The 25,398-nt window shown below is 41.9% G+C and overlaps 1 protein-coding gene across 1 annotated transcript in view; it reads right to left on the bottom strand.

Moving 5' to 3' along the window:
- The window catches only part of LOC121553292 (DNA nucleotidylexotransferase-like), a 182,711-nt gene extending 165,936 nt beyond the window's left edge, over positions 1 to 16,775 (bottom strand). Inside the window, exons 1-2 of the mRNA XM_041866314.2 lie at positions 16,550 to 16,775; positions 4,398 to 4,572 (exon numbers count right to left, since the gene is read on the bottom strand). Coding sequence (XP_041722248.2) covers positions 4,398 to 4,572; positions 16,550 to 16,728 — 354 coding nt within the window. The 5' untranslated portion in view covers positions 16,729 to 16,775. The remainder of the gene's footprint in view (positions 1 to 4,397; positions 4,573 to 16,549) is intronic.
- Positions 16,776 to 25,398: the final 8,623 nt, after the last annotated feature.

Raw genomic sequence — 25,398 nt, 5'->3', positions numbered from 1 at the left:
AGATGTTTCTACAGCTTCATTGGAGTCCACCTGTGGTAAATTAAATTGATTGGACATGATTTGGAAAGGCATACACCTGTCTATATAAGGTCCCACAGTTGACAGTGCATGTCAGAGCAAAAACCACGCCATGGGGTTGAAGGAATTATTTGTAGAGCTCCGAGACAGGATTGTGTCGAGACACAGATCTGGGGAAAGGTACCAAAACATTTCTGCAGCATTGAAGGTCCCCAAGAACACAGTGGCCTCCATCATTCTTAAATGAAAGAAGTTTTGTGGGAGATGGGCCTTGGTCAGGGAGGTGACCAAGAACCCAATGGTCACTCTGACAGAACTCCAGAGTTCCTCTGTGGAGATGGGAAAACCTTCCAGAAGGACAACCATCTCTGCAGCACTCCACCAATCAGGCCTTTATGGTAGAGTGGCCAGACAGAAGCCACACCTTAGTAAAAGGAACATGACAGCTCGCTTGGAGTTTGCCAAAAGGCACCTAAAGGACTCTCAGACCATGAGAAACAAGATTCTCTGGTCTGATGAAACCAAGATTGAACTATTTTTGGCTGAATGCCAAGCGTCACATCTGGAGGAAACCTGGTACCATCCATGGTGGTGGCAGCATCATGCTGTGGGGATGTTTTTCAGCGGTAGGGACTGGGAGACTAGTCAGGATCGAGGGAAAGATGAACGGAGCAAAGTACAGAGAGATCCTTGATGAAAACCTGCTCCAGAGCGCTCAGGACCTCAGACTGGGGCGAAGTTTCACCTTCAAATGGACAACAAACCTAAGCACACAGCCAAGACAACGCAGGAGTGGCTTCGGGACAAGTCTCTGAATGTCCTTGAGTGGCCCAGCCAGAGCCCGGACTTGAACCCAATCTAACATCTCTGGAGAGACCTGAAAATAGCTCTGCAGCGACGCTCCCCATCCAACCTCACAGAGCTTGAGAGGATCTGCAGAGAAGAATGGGAGAAATTCCCCAAATACAGGTGTGCCAAGCTTGTAGCATCATACCCAAGAAGACTTGAGGCTGTAATCGCTGCCAAAGGTGCTTCAACAAAGTACTGAGTAAAGGGTCTGAATACTTATGCAAATGTGATATTTCCATTTATTTTATTTTATACATGTGCACACAAAAAATACAACCGGTTTTTGCTTTGTCTTTATGGGGTTTTGCGTGTAGATTGATGATGGAATGCTCTATGCATTCTCTCAAAAATAATGCAACTCTGTGGAAGGTCAGTTCCACTCTGCCAACGCGTCATGGAACACACCTTCCACGTTGTTCATTATTTTCCATAGAACACACAGCCCCTCATTGATTATCTCTTAAAGGATTTACATGTGTAATTACACTGTAGCAGGCGTTGTAGTTAATAGTAATAACTCAAAGTTACACTATAAAAACAGCATGTAACTGGTAGTAATTGCAGTCTGTAATTACAGAGGTGTAACAATGAATACTTGTTACCATGTTTGTAACAAATGAGCAACCCTTACAAAAAGAAGATTGCAGTTTTCAAACTGCAGTAAAAGTGTATTAACTGCAGTCGACTGTGGTATTGTGGACGCAGTTATTGCAGTATAACTGCAGTGTGCTGCAGTTGAACTGCAGTTATACTGCACTCTAACTGCAGTTACCATGCAAAATTACTGCTGTAAAAATAACGGTGTTATTTTGGACGCAGTATTTGTAGCATACTGCAGTTATACTGCACTCTGACTGCAGTTCTGCTGCAGTGTACTGCAGTTATACTGCACTCTGACTTTTTTCGAAAGGGAAGTTTCACTAAATTCACCAATTTAGTGTTTCATTTCTATCTCAGCTGCATCCAATTCAGTAATAACTATCACAAGGTTGAAACCTCTTGTGTACAGATGCACTGGGTGTCTCGAGATTACATAGGCTCTAATTACCTACTCGTGAATGCACACTCTTCAAATTTCCACTCAATGTTGTTGCTAGCATTTGCCCCCAAAAAGTGTACCATTTGGTTTACAAGAACCGATAACATATAGGTTAACCGGCCTCCCTAGAGGCGTCACTACATCGCAGTGCTAGAGGTGTCACCACAGACCCGGGTTCGATCCCAGGCTGTATCACAACCAGCCGTGATCGGGAGTCCCATAGGGCGGCGCGCAATTGGCCCAGCGTCGTCCGGGTTAGGGGAGTGTTTGGCCGGGGGGACTTTACTTGGCTCATCGCGCTCTAGTGACTCTTTGTGGCGGGCTGGGCGCCTGCAGGCTGACCTCGGTTGTCAGGTGAACAGTGTTTCCTCCGACACATTGGTGAGTCTTGCTTCCGGGTTAAGCGGGTGGGTGTTAAGAAGCGTGGTTTGGCGGGTCATGTTTCGGAAGGCACGCATTACTCGACCTTTGCCTCCCGAGTAAGTTGGGGAGTTGCAGCGATGAGACAAGATCGAAATTGGGGAGAGAAAGGGGGTAAAATAAAAAATAAAAAACATATATATATATATATATATATATAGGTCAACCTCACTGACTGGGGTCTACCATACCGGTGTCATCCTCAACTAGGAGGATAAACACACAAGTGCACCACAGAGTACATGCCAAATCTGCATAATTACTAGTGTTACAAAGGATTTAGCTAGTTAAAATGAACTGTATCTTGAGGGTACTTGTCATTAATGTGTACTTACTGTATATAGTACATTACCCATCGTGACAACCCTGGCCCTTCATTTTATGCTTCTGGAAGCACCATCCAAGTGGGAGGATAAACACACTAGTACATCACAGAGTACATGTAATATCTGTGTAAGTACAATGTAATTACTAGGTGTTACACAGGATTAAGCCAGTTAAAATGAAGTGTATCTTGAGTGGTATTTACTTGTAATTATTGTGTACTTATATTACATTACCCATCCTGACAATCTGGCCCTTATTTTAAAGTTTGTGGAAGCACCATCCAAGTGAGAAAATAAACACACTAGTACATCACAGAGTACATATCTGCAATATCTGCATAAGTACAAGGTTGTCACTTGTAACACAGGATTTAGCTATTTAGAGTTAAGTGCAATATAAATGTACCTATGAGCAATTTCTATATAATTACTTACTACTCATTACCAAGTGAAAATACCTACAAACAAAAGATGAGCTTCTCTTTTTGTCAACTTTATTGCATCATGTAAAAAGACCTTACATTTCTTACAAAATTGAAAGTATTTTATAGTAATAACTCAAAGTTACACTATAAAAACAGCACATGACATCAGTGTCAACAAATTTTGGCCCATTCAATGTCGTCATTATTTCGAGCGTGTTGCGCAGATGGGTAGAGCTTGACATGATGCCTTAATTCCTGGGATAATTAAATAATTGCACCAATGCATCCCATACAAAGTGAGAATTTTCCTCAACAGTGAAACCCTTGCAAGATTACATAAGAGATAATAAGAGTTTGTCTTATGGACATTTTGTGTGCATTTCTAAACCATTATTCAACCAAGTTTAATAGCCTTACAATTTGACAAGCACGAATGACTATCTCACATTTTAACCATAACGGTTTATTAATGTGTCTAAAAATGTTTAATTGATGGTTAAAGTAATTGACCCATTGTCAAATGCACCATTAATTGGGGTAACAATTTAAAAAATAAAAAATCTGTGAACTGTGTGCATCAGACTCCAGAGGCTTTATTGCAGAGTTGTGTCAATGAGGTGGTCGGTTTAAAATTGGCTAACACATCACATTGTTTGTGCAGGCTGAAATGTGCAGGCTGAAAAATGGTGCATTGGGATATATGGTTGGGATGCTTTCGGAAACCTTAACATTTGTAACAAGCATAATTTGTAACAAGCATTCGTTGTTACACCTCTATAATTACAGACTGCAATTACCACCAGTTACATGTTGTTACTACAGTGTAACTTTGCATTATTACAATTAATTACAATACTTGTTACAGTGTAATTGCATATGTAATTACACTGTAATAAGGACCAATTCAAATGATGTGTTACTGAACTTTACATTTTTTCTACAAAACTTAGAAATGTGCCATTTTCACATATGTTGACACTGGTATTGAGCTGAACATAATGAAAATTAGGTTAAAACGTTGTGGAGTTGCCAATTTAAAAAGAGACCCACCAAGATGCCCATCTGCTAGCAAATGGTGTCAGTGGGGACAGAGGCCTATATTTTGTGTGAATCCTGCAGACACATCCATTCCAGTCACACTCTGTATGTTTTCAGAACTACAACAGACTATATCAGTATAAAAGTATCTATACAGTATTTCATTTGTTTTCCAAAATAATCTCTCTCTCGCACATGTACACACGCGTAAACACACACACCCACACACACACATTGCAGAAAATGCCCACCTACACTTAAACTGACCACAGGTTCCCTCACCTGAATACAGTGCCTGGTCTCCACGGTGACAGGTCTCCCCTCTCTCATGCTGTCCGTGAACCAGGAGATGTCCAGCACCTGCAGTCTGGAGACATCCCTCAGACCACTCCCCCGCAGCCATGCCCACAATGCCCCAGCCTGGTTATCCTCTGCCACCACGTGAGTGACCTCATCACTGCACAGGGAACAAGAAGAAGGGGATCACAGGTCAGTAACATTTTGGTAACACTTTACTTAAAGCCTGCAGGTATAATGCATGATTATGTGGATACAAGCTGCTACGCATCGCTAGTGGAGAAGAGGTCCAGTGGTTACATAGAGCTGATGACTGAGAACAACGTTAGTACCGGCGAGCCAACTCTAGCACCAACATCACCATCATCAAACCACCAACTCAGCTGCCAGCAGAATAGAAGCCTTCATCAAGATCAGACACCATCCGTCCAAAGCTGTCAAGACTAGACTTTGCGCTCCAATTATTATTTTATATCTTATTTTTCTTTTTTTGTCTGTATACTGCAATTCAGCTTTTATATGTACATTTGTACCAGACAGCCTAACTAATAATAAATAAATACTGTATCTGTATTGTAAGGCTTGTCATAAGCAGTGGTGTAAAGCAGTGGTCAAAATACTTTAAAGTACTACTTAAGTAGTGTTTAGGGGTATCTGTACTTTACTTTACTATTTACATTTTTTACAACTTTTACTCCACTACATTACTAAAGAAAATACTTTACTTTACTGTACTTTTTACTGCCATACATTTTCTCTGACACCCAAAAGTACTTATTACAATTCGAATGCTCTGGCAGGACAGCAGGCACCTATCAACATACAGCGAGGGAAAAAAGTATTTGATCCCCTGCTGATTTTGTACGTTTGCCCACTGACAAAGAAATGATCAGTCTATAATTTTAATGGTAGGTTTATTTGAACAGTGAGAGACAGAATAACAACAACAAAAAATCCAGAAAAATGCATGTCAAAAATGTTATTAATTGATTTGCATTTTAATGAGGCAAATAAGTATTTGACCCCTATGCAAAACAAGACTTAGTACTTGGTGGCAAAACCCAATCACAGAGGTCAGACGTTTCTTGTAGTTGGCCACCAGGTTTGCACACATCTCAGGAGGGATTTTGTCCCACTCCTCTTTGCAGATCTTCTCCAAGTCATTAAGGTTTCGAGCCTGACGTTTGGCAACTCGAACCTTCAGCTCCCTCCACAGATTTTTTATGGGATTAAGGTCTGGAGACTGGCTAGGCCACTCCAGGACCTTAATGTGCTTCTTCTTGAGCCACTCCTTTGTTGCCTTGGCCGTGTGTTTTGGGTCATTGTCATGCTGGAAAACCTATCCACGACCCATTTTCAATGCCCTGGCTGAGGGAAGGAGGTTCTCACTCAAGATTTGACGGTACATGGCCCCGTCCATTGTCCCTTTGATGCGGTGAAGTTGTCCTGTCCCCTTAGCAGAAAAAAATAACACAAAGCATAATGTTTCCACCTCCATGTTTGACGGTGGGGATGTTGTTCTTGGGGTCATAGGCAGCATTCCTCCTCCTCCACACACAGCGAGTTGAGTTGATGCCAAAGAGTTCCATTTTGGTCTCATCTGACCACAACACTTTCACCCAGTTCTCTTCTGAATCATTCAGATGTTCATTGGCAAACTTCAGACGGGCCTGTGTATGTGCTTTCTTGAGCAGGGGGACCTTGCGGGCGCTGCAGGATTTCAGTCCTTCACGGCGTAGTGTGTTACCAATTGTTTTCTTGGTGACTATGGTCCCAGCTGCCTTGAGATCATTGACAAGATCCTCCCATGTAGTTCTGGGCTGATTCCTCACCGTTCTCATGATCATTGCAACTCCACGAGGTGAGATCTTGCATGGAGCCCCAGGCCGAGGGAGATTGACAATTATGTTGTGTTTCTTCCATTTGCGAATAATCGCACCAACTGTTGTCACCTTCTCACCAAGCTGCTTGGCGATGGTCTTGTAGCCCATTCCAGCCTTGTGTAGGTCTACAATCGTGTCCCTGACATCCTTGGAGAGCTCTTTGGTCTTGGCCATGGTGGAGAGTTTGGAATCTGATTGATTGATTGCTTCTGTGGACAGGTGTCTTTTATACAGGTAACAAGTTGAGATTAGGAGCACTCCTTTTAAGAGTGTGCTCCTAATCTCAGCTCGTTACCTGTATAAAAGACACCTGGGAGCCAGAAATCTTTTTGATTGAGAGAGGGTCAAATACTTATTTCCCTCATTAAAATGCAAATCAATTTATAACATTTTTTACATGCATTTTTCTGTTTTTGTTGTTATTCTGTCTCTCACTGTTCAAATAAACCTACCGTTGAAATTATAGACTGATCATTTCTTTGTCAGTGGGCAAACGTACAAAATCAGCAGGGGATCAAATACTTTTTTCCCTCACTGTATATAACGTGTTGTATTCCCTACTGCCTCTGACAATACTGCATTGGTCAATTATGTCTCAGTGTTGGAGTGTGCCACTGGCTCTCTGTAAAAAATCAACAAAAAATGTGTGCTGTCTGGTTTGCTTAATATAAGGAATTACATGTATATGTATAGCATTTACTTTTAACTTTTACTCAAGTACGACAATTGAGTACTCTTTCCACTGCTGTACTTAAGTATATTTAAAACCAGACACTTTTAGACTTTTACTCAAGTAGTGTTTTACTGGGTTACTTTCATTTTTACTGGAGTAATTTTCTATTAAGGTACTGTATCTTTACTTTTACTCAAGTCTGACAATTGAGTACTTTTTCCACCACTGGTCAAAAGCATGCATGACCTATCATGATGTCTTATTATCACTTGTCTGGATCAAGTGATTAGGGTAGTGTCATCTGGCAAGCTGCCAAATACTGTCTATTCCTGAAGAAAAAGGTCCCACTGCAGTGTCTAAAATGTCTCAGAGCCATCTATATGGCTCTAAAATGTCCCTTTGCTTGGAACTTGTTGCCTTGATCTGTAGATTGTGAATCTGTCTGATTGTAACACCAGTGGTTCCTTTTATGTCATAGAATTTATTTGGAGTAGAATGAGAACACTCTCACTGTCTTTATTTCTATTGTTTTAGAGAGATATATAAAGGTTTCAGATCCAGTGTGAGTCTTGGCAGGGACTACTATAACATGCTGTATGTTGACCAGCGCAGACAGAACAACACGCACCACAGCCTCCTCAGAAGTCCTCTGAGCATCATTCAGATGTTTATGACTGAAAATACGCCCCTAAGAGTGGAGGTATGCATTCACAGTGTATCACACAGCTCCATAGGAATCCTCATAACAGACGTGTCTGGTTTTCCCCCAAAAGGAAACCCCCTCTGTTTAACCACCACACCAATGAGCCAATCAGAGCACCCGTACGTGCATAATTATCCTCCCCATGCTCCTCCTTCTTCCCCTGTCTCCTCGCAGAGGTAAAACAGCATAACGGCTCCTTACGGCCCTCCCAGGACGTCCTAACAGTCAGGAGAGAGGCAGGGGCCTAATCGGCCAAATCAGTGGTGAGACTAATCCTCTGTCTGATTGCTCTGTGCACAGGTTGGCCTGCCACTGAGACCAGGTTTTAGGGAGGCTCCACAACAACAACACCCCCAGAGTGAGGCTCATCAAAGATAACACAAACAGTATGAGTGGGTAGAGCACATGAGCACATTCAATGACTTTGCGCAGGTGTGAATATGACTATATGATTACCAAAAGGGAAAATATAATTCTGCACACTGCCAACACCAACTTCAGAAGTATATTGTGGTGAACTGAATCTTGATTTTTGCAGAAAAATAAATGGTATAACCCATCATCTTGGAAAAAGGGAAAAGAAAGTGTTCTTCAGACTGATAGCCTTGTTGATTCTAACAAGACAGGAAGTCTTTCAGACAGGAAGTCTTTCAGACAGGAAGTCTTTCAGACGGTCACAATCGAAGGTTGACTGATGTAGTCATGCAACCCTGTGATTAAATTGATAGGTACTGAATTTAGCCATGGTGGGGTTGTTCTTATATAGGGTTAAAGAAAATGGTGCTTTCTCTCTCACACATCCTCTTTTACTCGCTGCCCTCCTTACAGAAACATAGCCCCTATAATCCAACCTTAATTTAGATATTTTTCCAATTTGCGACCAGCAGTGAATGTAAAATGACACAGCAGATGCAAATGAGCTAGCACATGGCACTGCACCTGATTGGAGTTCCCAGGAACAGCGGGACCCTGAGCCCCAGTGCAGTGAGCAAGGACAGGCTATATTCATTGGGGTTCAGACAGGGAGAGCTGATGCTTGTGCTAAATGGAGTCTCTCTACACTGCATCCCACTAGGACAGCCAAGACCAAGATTACGGAAAGTGTGTATAGTATAACATAATTATCGACATGCCATTAATTTTACAGCAGCTAAAGACAAAATCACAGACTAGCTGAGCACTAAAATTTCCTATAATAAGCTCACAATTCAGAAAGCTTGATCATGCATATGTTGTTGTGTATTTGAGTTTTATATTTGAAATTAGAATGGTGAAACTAAACAGATCACACACGATAAATTATAAATGAGGGTTTGTGCCTCTCACCCACCTCACAAACAGCATTCACCCCACTAAACAATGTCTATGTGCCTGCATGCTTGTGTGTGTGTGTAACGTTCAAGAGAACACGTATCTTGTTTGTGAAAGGCTGAATTACAGAGGTGTTATCAAAACTGCCAATACAATATATACACTACCAGTCAAAAGTTTCGACACACCTACTCATTCAAGGGTTTTTCTTTATTTTAAATATTTTTTACATTGTAGAATAATAGTGAAGACATCAAAACTATGAAATAACACATATGGAATCATGTATAACCCAAAAAGTGTTAATCAAATCAAAATATATTTGATGACAGCTTTGCACACTCTTGGCATTCTCTCAATCAGCTTCATGAGGTAGTAACCTGGAAAGCATTTCAATTAACAGGTGTGCCTTCTTGAAAGTTAATTTGTGGAATTTATTTCCTTCTTAATGCGTTTGAGCCAATCAGTTGTGTTGTGACAAGGTAGGGGGGGTATACAGAAGATAGCCCTATTTGGTAAAAGACCAAGTCCATATTATGGCAAGAACAGCTCAAATAAGCAAAGAGAAACGACAGTCCATCATTATTTTAAGACATGAAGGTCAGTCAATACGGAACATTTCAAGAACTTTGAAAGTTTCTTCAAGTGCAGTCGCAAAAACCATCAAGCGCTATGATGAAACTAGCTCTCATGAGGACCGCCACAGGAATGGAAGACCCAGAGTTACCTCTGCTGCAGAGGATAAGTTCATTAGAGTTACCGGCCTCAGAAATTGCAGCCCAAATAAATGCTTCACAGAGTTCAAGTAACAGACACATCACAACATCAACTGTTCAGATGGGACTGTGTGAATCAGGCCTTCATAGTCGAATTGCTGCAAAGAAACCTGCTGCGTAGTCCCCTGTAGCTCAGTTGGTAGAGCATGGCGCTTGCAACGCCAGGGTTGTGGGTTTGTTTCCCACAGGGGGCCAGTATGAAAAATGTATGCACTCACTAACTGTAAGTCGCTCTGGATAAGAGCGTCGGCTAAATGACTAAAATGTTAAATGTAAAAATGTAAAACCACTACTAAAGGACACCAATAAGAAGAAGAGACCTGCTTGGGCCAAGAAACACGAGCAATGGACATTAGACCGGTGGAAATCTGTCCTTAGGTCTGGAGTCTTTGTAAACCGCAGAGTCTTTGTTAGATGCGGTGTGGGTGAATGGATGATCTCCGCATGTGTAGTTCCCACCGTGAAGCATGGAGGAGGAGGTGTTATGGTGTGGGGGTGCTTTGCTGGTGACACAGTCTGTGATTTATTTAGAATTCAAGGCACACACCAGCATGGCTACCACAGTATTCTGCAATGATACGCCATCCCATCTGGTTTGGGCTTAGTGGGACTATCATTTGTTTTGCAAAAGGACAATGACCCAAAACACACCTCCAGGCTGTGTAAGGGCTATTTTATCAAGAATGAGAGTGATGGAGTGCTGCATCAGATGACCTGGCCTCAACAATCCCCCGACCTCAACCAAATTGAGATGGTTTGGGATGAGTCGGACCGCAGAGTGAAGGAAAAGCAGCCAACAAGTGCTCAGCATATGTGGGAACTCCTTCAAGACTGTTGGAAAAGCATTCCAGGTGAAGCTGGTTGAGAGAATGCCAAGAGTGTGCAAAGCTGTCATCAAGGCAAAGGGTGGCTATTTGAAGAATCTCAAACATAAAATATATTTTGATTTGTTTAACACTTATTTGGTTACTACATGATTCCATATGTGTTATTTCATAGTTTTGATGTCTTCACTATTATTTTACAATGTAAAAAATAGTAAAAATAAAGAAAAACACTTGAATGGGTAGGTGTGTCCACATTTTTGACTGGTACTGAATATATTTTTAGACAGATTCTTTAGGAAAAATTGGCCAGATAATGTATATTTTAAAAGTATTTAATACATTTTAAATACATTCCATCATACAGTATACAGTGCATTGAAAACGTATTCAGACCCCTTGCATTTCTTCACATTTTATTGTGTTACAAAGTGGGATTAAAATGGAATTAATTGTCATTTTTTTGTGAACATTATACACAAAATACTCTGTAATGTCAAAGTGGAAGAAAAATTAAGATAAATAAAAAATATAGTTGTTGCATAAGTATTCAGCCCTTTATGTTTAGACAAGCATAAATTATTTCAGGAGTAAAATTTGGCTTAACAAATCACTGAAAAAGTTACATGGACTCACTCTGTGTGAAATAATAGGGGTTGACATGGTTTTTAAATGAATAACCCTTCCTCTGTCCCCCATACATACAACATCTGTAAGGTCCCTCAGTCAATTATTGATTTCAAGCACAGATTCAACTTCAAAGACCAGGGAGCTTTTCTAAAGGGTAGTGATTGGTAGATGGGTAACAATAACAAATCAGACATTTAATATATTTTTAAGCATGGTCTAGTTCAGGGATCATCAGCTAGATTCAAGCCAATTTTTTCTTGAGCGGATGGTCGGGGGCCAGAACATTAAAAAAAAGAAAGAAATACTGCAAATTGACCGCAAGAAGCCTAAACATATATAATATTTGACTAAAACATAATCATTTCGAACCTTGATTACATTTGGAAACCGTCTTTTGGATGGGACGTTAAAATGGGTGTCCTGACTCTGTGGTCATTCAAAATCCCATGACGCTTATTGTAAGAGTAGGGGTGTTCACCCCGGTGTCATGGCTAAATTCCCAACCAGGCCACATTCCATCATGGCCACCGAATCATCCCCCTCATTCCTAATTGGCATATATCACTCCTCACCTCTCCACCTGATAGCTGATGTGTGGTGAGAGTTCTGGCACAAAAATGGTCGCCATCCGTTACTGATGATGATGTCCAACAATTAAAATTCAACCATCTTTTATTGTTTTTATTATTTTGCCAAGAAAACTTGAGGGGCTAAATAAAACCACTCGCGGGCCAAATTCGGCCCGTGGGACACCAGTAAGGGAACCAGTATTAAACCACCCAGACACCTCAAAGATACAGTCGTCCTTCGGAACTGAGCAGCAGGACAGGAATGAAACTGCTCAGTGATGTTTTCATGAGGTGATTTTAAACAGCTACAGAGTTCAATGGCTGTGATGGGAGAGAGCTGAGAATGGATCAACAACATTGTAGTGACTCCACAATAATGACCTACATGACAGAGTGAAAAGAAGAACACAAATAGACAACATATCTTGTAAGCAACAAGGCAACACTTTTTGGCCTAAATGCAAAGCCCTATGTTCAGGGCTAGTAACATACTGTATCTGTATGTTCCTAGGTTTGGGGCAAATCCAACACAACACATCACTGAGCAACTGCCTCCTTATTTTCAAGCATGGTGGTGGCAGTGTCATGGTATGGGTATGCTTAACGTCAGCAAATACTGGGGAGTTTTTCAGGATAAAAATAAACGGGATATGGCTAAGCACAGGCAAAATCCTAGAGTAAAACCTGCTTCAGTCTGTTTTACACCAGACACTGGGAGAGGAATTCACCTTTCAGCAGGACAATAACCTACAACACAAGGCCAAATCTACACTGGAGTTGCTTACCAATAAGACAGTGAATGTTCCTAAGTGGCCAAGTTACAGTTTTGATTTAAATCTGCTTGAAATACTATGGCAAGACTTGAAAATGGCTGTCTAGCCATAATCCCCAACATATTGACAGAGCTTAAAGAATTTAGAAAATAATAACAGGCACATTTTGCACAATCCAGGTGTGCAAAGCTGTTAGAGACTTACCCAAGAAGACTCACAGCTGTAATTGCTGGCAAAGGTTTTTTAACATGTATTCTCAGGGAGCTGAATACTTATGCAATGTCTATTTTATATAATGAAGTTATATTAATCTTTAAAACATGTTCGAATTTTTCTTCCACTTTCACATTACAGAGTATTTTGTGTAGATTGTTGTCAAATTAAATACATTTTAATCCCACTTTGTAACAATAAAAGGTGAAGAAATCCAAGGGGTCTGAATACTTTTGCAAGGCACTGTGTTACAGAATGTATTTAAAATGGATATAAACTCAGCAAAAAAAGAAATGTCCTCTAACTGTCAACTACATTTATTTTCAGCAAACTTAACATGTGTAAATATTTCTATGAACATAACAAGATTCAACAACTGAGACATAAACTGAACAAGGTCCACAGACATGTGACTAACAGAAATGGAATAATGTGTCCCTGAACAAAGGGGGGGTCAAAATCAAAAGTAACAGTCAGTATCTGGTGTGGCCACCAGCTGCATTAAGTACTGCAGTGCATCTCCTCCTCGTGGACTGCACCAGATTTGCCAGTTCTTGCTGTGAGATGTTACCCCACTCTTCCACCTAGGCACCTGCAAGTTCCCTGACATTTCTGGGGGGAATGGTCGTAGCCCTCACCCTCCGATCCAACAGGTCCCAGACGTGCTCAATGGGATTGAGATCCGGTCTCGTCGCTGGCCATGGCAGAACACTGACATTCCTGTCTTGCAGGAAATCACGCACAGAACGAGCAGTATGGCTGGTGGCATTGTCATGCTGGAGGGTCATGTCAGGATGAGCCTGCAGGAAGGGTACCACATGAGGGAGGATGTCTTCCCTGTAACGCACAGCGTTGAGATTGCCTGCAATGACAACAAGCTTAGTCCGATGATGCTGTGACACACCACCCCAGACCATGACGGACCCTCCACCTCCAAATCGAACCCGCTCCATAGTAAAGGCATCGGTGTAACGCTCATTCCTTCGACGATAAACGCGAATCCAACCATCACCCCTGGTGAGACAAAACCGTGACTCGTCAGTGAAGAGCACTTTTTGCCAGTGCTTAGGTTCATTGTCCTGTTGGAAGGTGAACCTTCGCCCCAGTCTGAGGTCCTGAGCGTTCTGGAGCAGGTTTTCATCAAGGATCTCTCTGTACTTTGCTCCATTCATCTTTCCCTCGATCCTGACTAGTCTCCCAGTCCCTGCCGCTGAAAAACATCCACACAGCATGATGTTGCCACCACCATGCTTCACCGTAGGGATGATACCAGGTTTCCTCCAGACGTGACACTTGGCATTCAGGCCAAAGAGTTCAATCTTGGTTTCATCAGACCAGAGAATCTGGTTTCTCATGGTCTGAGAGTCCTTTAGGTGCCTTTTGGCAAACTACAAGCGGGCTGTCATGTGTCTTTTACTGAGGAGTGGCTTCGATCTGGCCACTCTACCATAAAGGCCTGATTGGTGGAGTGCTGCAGAGATGGTTGTCCTTCTGGAAGGTTATCCTATCTCCACAGAGGAACTCTGGAGCTCTGTCAGAGTGACCATTGGGTTCTTGGTCACCTCCCTGACCAAGGCCCTTCTCCCCCGATTGCTCAGTTTGGCTGGGCGGCCAGCTCTAGTAAGAATCTTGGTGGTTCCAAACTTCTTCCATTTAAGAATTATGGAGGCCACTGTCTTCTTGGGGACCTTCAATGCTGCAGAAATGTTTTGGTACCCTTCCCCAGATCTGTGCCTCCACACAATCCTGTCTCGGAGCTCTACAGACAATTCCTTCGACTTCATGGTTTGGTTTCTGCTCTGACATGCACTGTCAACTGTGGGATCTTATATAGACAGGTGTGTGCATTTCCAAATCATGTCCAATCAATTGAATTTACCACAGGGGGACTCCAATCAAGTTGTAGAAAAATCTCAAGGATGATCAATGGAAACAGGATGCACCTGAGCTCAATTTTGAGTCTCATAGCAAAATGTCTGAATACTTATATAAATAAGTACATGTTTTCGCTTTGCCATTATGGGGTATTGTGTGTAGGTTGCTGGGGATTTTTGTTTATTTAATCCATTTTAGAATAAGGCTGTAACATAACAAAATATGGAAAAAGTCAAGGGGTCTGAATACCTTCCAAAGGCACTGTATATGCATCTCTGGAATATATTTTAAGGTATTACATGCATTTTAGCAAAGATGCACATTTATCTACATGTATTTGAAATACATTTTACATTGTTAAATATACTGAACAAAAAAATTAACGCAACATGTAAAGTGTTGGTCCCATGTTTCATGAGCTGAAATAAAAGATCCCAGAACTGTTCCATACGCACAAAAAGCTTATTTCTCTCAGATTTTGTTCACAAATTTGTTTACATCCATGTTTGTGAGCATTTCTCCTTTCCCAAGATAATCCATCCACATGACAGGTGTGGCATATCAAGAAGCTGATTAAACACCATGATCATTACACAGGTGCTCCTTGTGCTGGGGACAATAAAAGGCTACTCTGAAATGTGCAGTTTTGTCATACAACACAAAGCCACAGATGTCTCAAGTTTTGCCAGAGAATTGAATGTTCTTTTCTCTACCATAAGCCGCCTTCAACGTCATTTTAGGGAATTTGGCAGTACGTCCAACCGGCCTCACAACCGTAGACCACGTGTAACCACACCAGCCCAGGACCTCCACATCCAGCTTCTTCACCTGCGGGATCATCTGAGACCAGCCAACTGGACAGCTAACGAAACTGAGGAGTATTTCTGTCTGTAATAAAGCCCTTTTGTGGGGAAAAACTCATTCTGATTGACTGGGCCGGCTCCCCAGTGGGTGGGCCTACGCCCTCCCAGGCCCACCCATGGCTGTGCCCCTGTCCAGTCATGTGAAATCCATAGATTAGGGCCTAATGATTTCATTTCATTTGACTGATTTCCTTATATGAACTGTAACTCAATAAAATCGTAGAAATTGTTGCATGTTGCGTCTATATTTTTGTTCAGTATCTGTAGAAGGAAAAAAAAATGTGTATGGGTGCAGCTGATATCAAATAGTCTGCTAGGCAGAATGTCAGTTTGAGGCATGCACACACACACACACACACACACACACACACACACACACACACACACACAATGTCTACTTCCTAGCTGTGGTTTGTTTCAAACAATTGTATCAAGCCAAGTGTAACCGTAGGAGCGTTCAAGCTGTGTTTCTGGGAATGCTGCCATCAGCCCCAGCCTGGCTCGATGCGGCGTTGGCAGCAGCTCTGTTCTACAACCTCCCAGCTCAGCTACTCCCACCGGTGCCCCTCAGGCAGGCCCATACAGCTGGGTCTGCCTGGCTGAGCTCGATCAGCTCAGTATTGCAGCTATGGCACAATGGATTCTTATTAGCATGGAGAGGCGTATGGAGGAACCGTATCAGCAGCCTTAAATGAACCTGCTAGCTGCTCTGAATACAGGCTATGGTGTGGTAGCTGGTGGGCGATTCCTTCTGTGTGGGTTCTCTGGCATCGGAAGTCTTGTTAAACATATGTTATGCAAGTTATGGGATTATATGGGATCAAGTAATAATCTTTGCTCTCTGCTAAATGCACAATGTCCTCACTTGGAACCAAGAAACGTCTCACAATCAGACATAAAGCAGCAAAATTCTGACCAGGAACTTATGACAAACAATCACATAGGACCTACCATAACATGATCCATCCCTTTAATTGATCACTAAGCAAAAAAAAACAAGAGAATCTATTTGACTTGAGAAAGAGAGTGGGCTGGTTGGCCTACCTGAGGACGTATTCCACTTTAAAGCCTTTTGACCTGGCCAGGTTGGTCAGAAAGCTCCTTCTACTGCTGCCCATCTTCCTCTCCACCAGGTATACTGTCACCTCATTGAACTTGACCTCTTCCTGACTCCGAGCACCAGCCTCAACTGGCCTTGGCCTTTTCTTCACACGTGGTAGCATGCTAGCATGGATAATCTCTTTGGGATGAGCTTCAGAATGTGTAGCGCCTAAACATGGAACTCGTTTTTGCTACTTTCTCACGATAGTCTGTGTCTAGGAAAAGGCTTGTTTTGGTGATGCCACAGTTGTTGGTCTCTTATTTGTCGACACAAGGACAAACTGGCAGTTGGAATGAGGTCTGTGAGAGGCTGGCTGACAGGAAACCTCTGGCAAAGCAACAGGTGTTTATGATTTGGATTTTATTAGGCAGAGATCAACTGCCAACATCCAATGACAGTGAATGGAGTTCAACCAAGGATACCTCAATGGTTAAAATAAATCAACAGATACAACTTTCAGTATTAGAGGGACTTCCTGAATCCACATTGAATAGATCAAAAGTTAGTCCACATAGAATCCAGTGAGGAAAAGCAAAGCAATGTAATCAATACTACTGAAACTGTTTTGAAACATCACAGTATATGGCAAATAGAAATAAAAAATGGATGGTGTTAAGAGATAGATGGGAGGGGTTGAGTAGAGCTGAAGGGTGGGATTAAAAACAACAAGACAACTAATGTAAAATATACTGTGTCCGTAAAACGTATATAGGTTCAGAACTTTTGTGTAACAGCATAGTTAAAAATATATGGCAAAACAGAAATCAAACTGGATGGGCTTCAGAGATAGATAGGAGGGGTTGATGGTAGCTGAAGGATGGAATATAAAACGAACATAAGATAACTATTGTCAAATAAATTGTGTCCGTAAAATGTATATAGTATGTATAAACTGGAAGTAGAAGCCTAAGTGTTGTTGTCCATTAGTTTACTCCAATTAGGAGAGGGGTGATAGGGTTAGGGGAAAATAATAAAGGATTATTTAATTTTTTTATGTGTGCAAAAAAAATATATGGGGGATTGGAAATGATGCAGACAATTACATTGATGGAATCTACAATCTATCTGCACTATTAAAGCTGATCTATCCCCCCCAAAAAAAAAAGAGAAAGAAAGAAAAAATACTAATGAAACTGGGCCAGAAAAAGTTGCATTTAGAGTATTATTAATCAGGATTCTGGACTTCAGGTCAGAGCAAAACCTTGCTCCAGGGGACTGCTGGGATACTGGTCACCTCGCAAGACCCCTACAGCTGTCCAACCACAACGTCCAGTCCACCACCCCATTCCTGCATCTCATTATGTCCAGACCATGCTTCCACCGTCTGCTCCAACACTTAATTAGCTTACAGCTTCACATGGGATTCTTGGTCAGCCATCCCCTTGAGATACCTTATAGAAAAGATTTGCACTCGTGTAGGTAGGTATGCCATGGCCCATTGGTCAATGATTAGGACTATTTTGTCCAAATTGAGGGTGTAGAGAGTAGAGAGAAGGCTATTACTTTATTGATCCCAACTTGGAAAATGGTTTAATCACTCAGCATCATCAATAACTTACAAGGACAAGACACGTATCAATGACAAACACATGATAAAAAAACACATATGAAGGCACCTGCACCTTAGTAGTAGAGTCTGATTAAAAGGAGGTAAGAAATGTTGTTGTCTATCCTACTTTGGGGAAACAAGCAACAACAACATTCATATTAAGAATACATAAATCAGTTAATAATTACACATTAAAGAGCCTCATGGCTCTGTGGAACTTCTGGGCAGGATGAACCTGCTACTGAAGCTGCTCCTGTGCTGCATTACAGTGCTGTGGAGTGGGTGGGTGTCATTGTCCAAGATCATGTATGTCTTTGCTCGCAGCCTTTTTATGAACATGTCCTGCATTGTTTCCAGACTGCAGCTGATTGTAGCACTGGCTTTCTTGATGATTTTGTCAAGCTTATTTAAGTCCTCATTGGCTAAATTCCCTTTCCAGAATACAATGGCATAGCTCACCACGCTAGCCACGACACTGCTCTAGAACATGCAAAGCATTTTGTCACAGAGATTAAAATATCCAAACTTCCTTCAAAAGTGCAGTCTGGATTGGGCTTTTTTGTAGACACTAGCTAGGATTCCATCCAATTGGGGACAGATTCCCATGCGAATATTCTAAAATCTGCATAAAGAAAATATGCGCATTTCCCCACCATTGGTGTGTTTCCACCAAACGGACTCGATGACGTGGTGCACACAAAATTTACTTTTTCGCATAAATTTCATGTCCCGAATAAAATCTAAAGTTCAGTGTGTTTCCATCGCATTTTCAACTCTACCGATAGTTTTGTCAAAAAAACTGTTGCGTTAAATAGCAAATGTGCCTACTCCGGTTTTGACACAACAGCTTGCAGATTCAGCTCGGTTAATAACATATGCCATTTAGCAGACACTTTTATCCAAAGCAATTTACAGTCATGCGTGTATACATTTTACCTACTGGTGGTCCTGGGAATCAAACCCACTATCCTGGCGTTACATGCGCCATGCTCTACCAACTGAGCTACAGAGGACCAGGCTGAGTGGGTAGGCTAGTTGCATGATGAGATTGTTATGGATAATTTGTCAAATATTATTATGTTTATTTGTCAAACGGCAGTCAAGCATCTTTCATCGTGTCACCAGAACAAGACCATCAATATTTATTGGAAGGAGCATCAAGATCACCATGCACTTTCACCACCCTGTGAAGTTCATCATAATTTATTCCATCTGTAGCATAATAAACTGCATGGTCTCCCGAGTTGTAGGGGGAGGACCACACACCATATGATCGCGTGACTCCTAGTTTACTTCGATATGATGGTTATTATATCAATATTTGCGCATAAAGGCATTGCCACCACCATTTCTCGCATAATAATTTTACCGACACAAATGTCAAACGACCATGTCAAACGAACAAATGTCAAAACAAATGATCTGTCAGCATTTATAAAATTGTACCGAAACTTCCTGTTTTCATCACAGCTGTCGTCATTTTTGTTGTTGTATGGTATGACTTTACTCTCATAAAAACTGTGGACAGAAACGTGGTTACTATGGGAATTATCCTCCCAGTTCAGCTTGTTGTCCACTATTACACCCAAGTACTTGTATGAGTCAACAGTGCCAATCTCTTCACCATTATTAAAAATGGGATTACAAACATCCACCACTAGCTCTTTGGTTTTCAGTACATTCAGGTTCAGGTAGTTGGCTTCATACCATTTTACAAAGGACTCTGTTGTCGGCCAGTGATGAGCATCGTCCCCTCTCATGACACAGCTTACTATAGCAGAGACATCTGTGTGCATATGGTGCATACAGTTTTGCAGCATTATTAGCTCAGTAAATCACAAGCATAAATTTGAGCTGTTCCTCAACTCCTCAGATATGACACTAGAATGGACTGAAATAATCTTGTAATTTGAGTCTTTCAGTCTTTGAATGGAAGTCCATGTCCAAGAATATAATCTAAAGGGAAAAAAAGACTAAAGGTAATCCGAAGGCAATTGTATGATGTCAAAAATCCAACACAAATCGAATAGGTCCAATGGAAACGGATGGCTCTGAACTATATTCAATGTCTACTTTCCAACAAAATAGTGTTGAAAATGGAGAAAAGAGGCCTGAAATCCCTCTTTGGCTGCGTTCACACAGGCAACCCAATTCTGATCTTTTTTTCACTAATTTGTCTTTTGACCAATCAGATCAACTCTGAAAATTTCAGATGTGAAAATGTCTGATGTGGTTGGTCAAAAGACCAATTACTGGAAAAAATATTATAATTGGGGTGCCTGTCTAAATGCAGCCTATTTAGCAAACAATGGTAGGTTCTCCTCAAACGATGGGCCTGCAGCCTAAGGGCGTGTTCCTCTGCCCAGGCATTGCAGACGCCTGCCAAACCTTACAACACATGGATAAGTATTTTACATATCAGTTTACCACATCATATGTTATAGCAATCTGTCAGTCAATGACACAGTCGATGACCTGACACGGAACCTTTGGTTAATTGATTCATGTGATGTCTGAGCAGGGGAACGCTACCCAATTCAAGATGGCACTTGTAAATTGGACACGCCACAACTATACTTACAGCCTTAAAGGCCTACTGCTGCAATGTATAGTGTGTCAAAGGTCAATTTTCCTGTGTTTTATATATGTTTCCGCCACAGGAGGTTGGTGGCACCTTAATTGGGGAGAACGGGCTCGTGGTAATGACTGGAGCGGAATGAGTAGAATGGTATCAGATATATCAAACCATTGACTCCGTTACAGACATTATTATGGAAATTGTGAAAATGATGATAATGCCCCTTCAGTGTACGAGCTGTTTGAAAAGACCGGCTGAAATTTCAGGGATGGAGTTTTGGTCTGCCTGGTGACATCACCAGGTGGTAAATTAGTTAATAGACCAATAATAAAGAGAGTTCCACACCTCTCTGACAATAACAGCTAGTTTTCAATTTTCCCCTCCCCACTCAGCTATTCCAAGATAGTCTTAGCAAAATTCTTGCTTGAGAAATTGTTCTTTGCTAAGATAAATATAAAATTTTTTTTTTGACCATTTTAACAAAAAACAATCACAGTAAGGTACATAATTGTTACCCATAAATGATTTGACATTGAGATAAAAACACAGTTTAATAATTTATTTTAGGGGCAATGATTATTTCATTTTCACTTCAAACTTTCACTGTAACGCATGTTACAGAAGTATTTACTGATTTGCAATATTGTAAATACACTATATTACCAAACGTATGTGGACACCTGCTCGTCGAACATCTCATTCCAAAATCATGAGAATTAATATGGAGTTGGTCCCCCCTTTGCTGCTATAACAGCCTCCACTCTTATTGGAAGGCTTTCCACTAGATGTTGGAACATTGCTGCGGGGACTTGCTTCCATTCAGCCAGAAGAGCATTAGTAAGGTCGGGCACTGATGATTGGCAATTAGGCCTGGCTCGCAGTCGGCGTTCCAATTCATCCCAAAGGTGTTCGATGGGGTTGAGGTCAGGGCTCTGTGCAGGCCAGTCAAGTTATTCCACACCGATCTCGACAAACCATTTCTGTATGGACCTCGCTTTGCGCACGGGGGCATTGTCATGCTGAAACAGGAAAGGGCCTTCCCCAAACTGTTGCCACAAAGTTGGAAGCACAGAATTGTCTAGAATGTCATTGTATGCTGTAGCGTTAAGATTTCCCTTCACTGGAACAAAGAGGCCTAGCCCGAACCATGAAAAAAAGCCCCAGGCCATTATTCCTCCTCCACCAAACTTTACAATTGGCACTATTCATTAGGGCAGGAAGCGTTCTCCTGGCATCCGCCAAAACCAGATTTGTCAGTCGGACTGCCAGATGGTGAAGCGTGACTCACCACGGCGAGCCTTACACCACTCCAGCCAATGCTTGGCATTGCGTATGGTGATCTTAGGCTTGTGTGCGGCTGCTCAGCCATGAAAACCCATTTCATGAAGTTCCCGATGAACAGTACTTGTGATGACGTTGCTTCCAGAAGCAGTTTGGTACTCGGTAGTGAGTGTTGTAACCGAGGACAGACGATTTTTACATGCTTCAGCACTCGGTGGTCCTGTTCTGTGAGCTTGTGTGGCCTACCATTTCACGGCAGAGCCATTGTTGCTCCTAGAAGTTTCCACTTCATAATAACAGCACTTACAGTTGACCGGGGCAGCTCTAGCAGGGCAGAAATTTGACGAACTGACTTGTTGGAAAGGTGGCCTCCTATGACGGTGCCACGTTGAAAGTCACTGAGCTCTTCAGTAAGGCCATTCTACTGCCAATGTTTGTCTATGGAGATTGCATGGCGGTGCGCTCGATTTTATAGAGCTGTCAGCAACTGGTGTGGCTGAAATAGCCGAATCCACTAATTTGAAGGGGTGTCCACATACTTTTGTATATATAGTGTATGTGCAATAGCATATATTACGGTATCTGTTACCACATAATAATATCTGAATGTAAAGAGCTCTAAATAAAATACATAAAACACACCAGTGGATGTCAAGGCATGTGGTGACCCAGCACAGTGTTTAATGTTTCACTTAAGCAAGCATGCCTTGATCAGAGTGAACCCACCAATGGGGCTACCAGCCTGTCCACCTGACGGAATGTATTCAAGCCACATTACAACTCTCATTAGCCTGATGCTTGAGGGTTAAGTAGTGTCACAGGCCCTGCTTTGTCTAATTGTCTGCCCACTTCCCTCATGATCGCTCAGCTGTGTGCCTTGCTGGCCCAAGTCCAACAGTGTGACCTGATGAAATACACATACACTTGCAAAGACTCAGCCGGCACATTCACAGTTCACACCCAGCTCCTGTCAGATTTCAACGATTACTCTTCGTTCTCATCTGACTCACAATGAATATGTTGGTAATTAAATTATATGACCTGAATCAATTATTTCATTCCATTTTTATGTGTATTATATATTGGAGATGTTACAACAATAAGCCTTCCCCCTACCCCCTACATAATTGTCTCACTGAAAGAAATTGCTTAGTTTTTTTCAGCTGTGTTGAAAGTGACTGATTGTTGAGCAAAAAACAGCAAGGTTGTTGTTGTCACTTGTAATGGAGTTTGGAGAGTGTTTATTCTGCTTTGTCTTTTGGTGACAAGGGCTGTGGTGTCAGACACTGAGTGGGCTGTCATTATGAAGTTTCTGTTGAAGTGAAACATGACACTTTTAGACACATACAGGTTGGCTAAATATAAATGAGGTCAGCCTCATCTGTAAAACGGAGAACGTTGTCATACAATATTATGTCATGTAGCTAATAAAAGTCCACTTTCAAAAGTAATTTCTCACTTTGACTTTGAGGAAGCTTTTATTTCCCATTTTCTCCCTGAAATTTGTTTCAGAAAAATTACTTTCTTAGAGCACGAGAGAAAGAGAGAGACCTAGAGAGCGAGAGAGCGAGAGAATGGCCAGCCCCAGTGAGAGATGACCTCTCCTCCTCCCCCTAGTCCACTTCCTGATGTGGGACTTGAGTGCTGTAGTGGAGTCATCGTGCGAGAAAGAGGTCAGTCCACACTTCCCATTAGAGCCTGGACTTCAGATCTCCCTTTGGTGGTGACAGTGATGAACCTGCCGACCAGGGAGCATTGTGAGGACTGGAGTTCAGCTCAGTTGGCCAGCTTACTGTTCCAGCTAGTTTTCAGTTTTCCCCTCCCCACTCAGACCATTCCAAGATAGTCTTAGCAAAATTCTTGCTTGAGAAATTGTTCTTTGCTATGATTTTTTTTCTTTTGATTTTTGACCATTTTAACAGAAATTAATCACAGTAAGGTACTTAATTGTTACCCAAAGATGATTTGATATTGAGATAAAAACACAGTTTCATAATTTATTTTAGGAGCAATGTTTAATTTCATTTTCACTTCAAACTTTCACTGTAACGCATGTTACATAAGTATTTACTGATTTGCAATATTGTAAATACACTATATTACCAAAAGTAAGCTTGTCGAACATCTCATTCCAAAATCATGAGAATTAATATGGAGTTGGTCCCCCCTTTGCTGCTATAACAGCCTCCACTCTTCTTGGAAGGCTTTCCACTAGATGTTGGAACATTGCTGCAGGGACTTGCTTTCATTCAGCCAGAAGAGCATTAGTGAGGTCGGGCACTGATGTTTGGCAATTAGGCCTGGCTCGCAGTCGGCATTCCAATTCATCCCAAAGGTGTTCGATGGGGTTGAGGTCAGGGCTCTGTGCAGGCCAGTCAAGTTCTTCCACACCGATCTCGACAAACCATTTCTGTATTGACCTCGCTTTGTGCACAGGGGCATTGTCATGCTGAAACAGGAAAGGGCCTTCCCCAAACTGTTGCCACAAAGTTGGAAGCACAGAATTGTCTAGAATGTCATTGTATGCTGCAGCGTTAAGATTTCCCTTCACTGGAACAAAGAGGCCTAGCCCGAACCATGAAAAATAGCCCCAGGCCATTATTCCTCCTCCACCAAACTTTACAATTGGCACTATTCATTAGGGCAGGAAGCGTTCTCCTGGCATCCGCCAAAACCAGATTTGTCCGTCGGACTGCCAGATGGTGAAGCGTGACTCATCACACCAGTGAACACGTTTCCACTGCTCCAGATTCCAATGGCGGCGAGCCTTACACCACTCCAGCTGACGCTTGGCATTGCATATGGTGATCTTAGGCTTGTGTGCGGCTGCTCAGCCATGAAAACCCATTTCATGAAGTTCCCGATGAACAGTTCTTGTGATGACGTTGCTTCCAGAGGCAGTTTGGTACTCGGTAGTGAGTGTTGAAACTGAGGACAGACGATTTTTACATGCTTCAGCACTCAGTGGTCCTGTTCTGTGAGCTTGTGTGGCCTACCACTTCGCGGCAGAGCCATTAATGCTCCTAGAAGTTTCCACTTCACAATGACAGCACTTACAGTTTACCGGGGCAGCTCTAGCAGGGCAGAAATTTGACGAACTGACTTGTTGGAAAGGTGGCCTCCTATGACGGTGCCACGTTGAAAGTCACTGAGCTCTTCAGTAAGGCCATTCTACTGCCAATGTTTGTCTATGGAGATTGCATGGCGGTGCGCTCGATTTTATATAGCTGTCAGCAACGGTGTGGTTGAAATAGCCGAATCCACTAATTTGAAGGGGTGTCCACATACTTTTGTATATATAATGTATGTGCAATAGCATATATTACAGTATCTGTTACCACATAATAATATCTGAATGTAAAGAGCTCTAAACAAAATACATA

The sequence above is a fragment of the Coregonus clupeaformis genome, chromosome 37 (genome assembly GCF_020615455.1).
Source record: "Coregonus clupeaformis isolate EN_2021a chromosome 37, ASM2061545v1, whole genome shotgun sequence".
Lineage (NCBI taxonomy): Eukaryota > Metazoa > Chordata > Actinopteri > Salmoniformes > Salmonidae > Coregonus > Coregonus clupeaformis.
The sequence above is the reverse complement of the archived record's forward strand: the minus strand, read 5'-3'. Positions and strand labels throughout refer to the sequence as shown.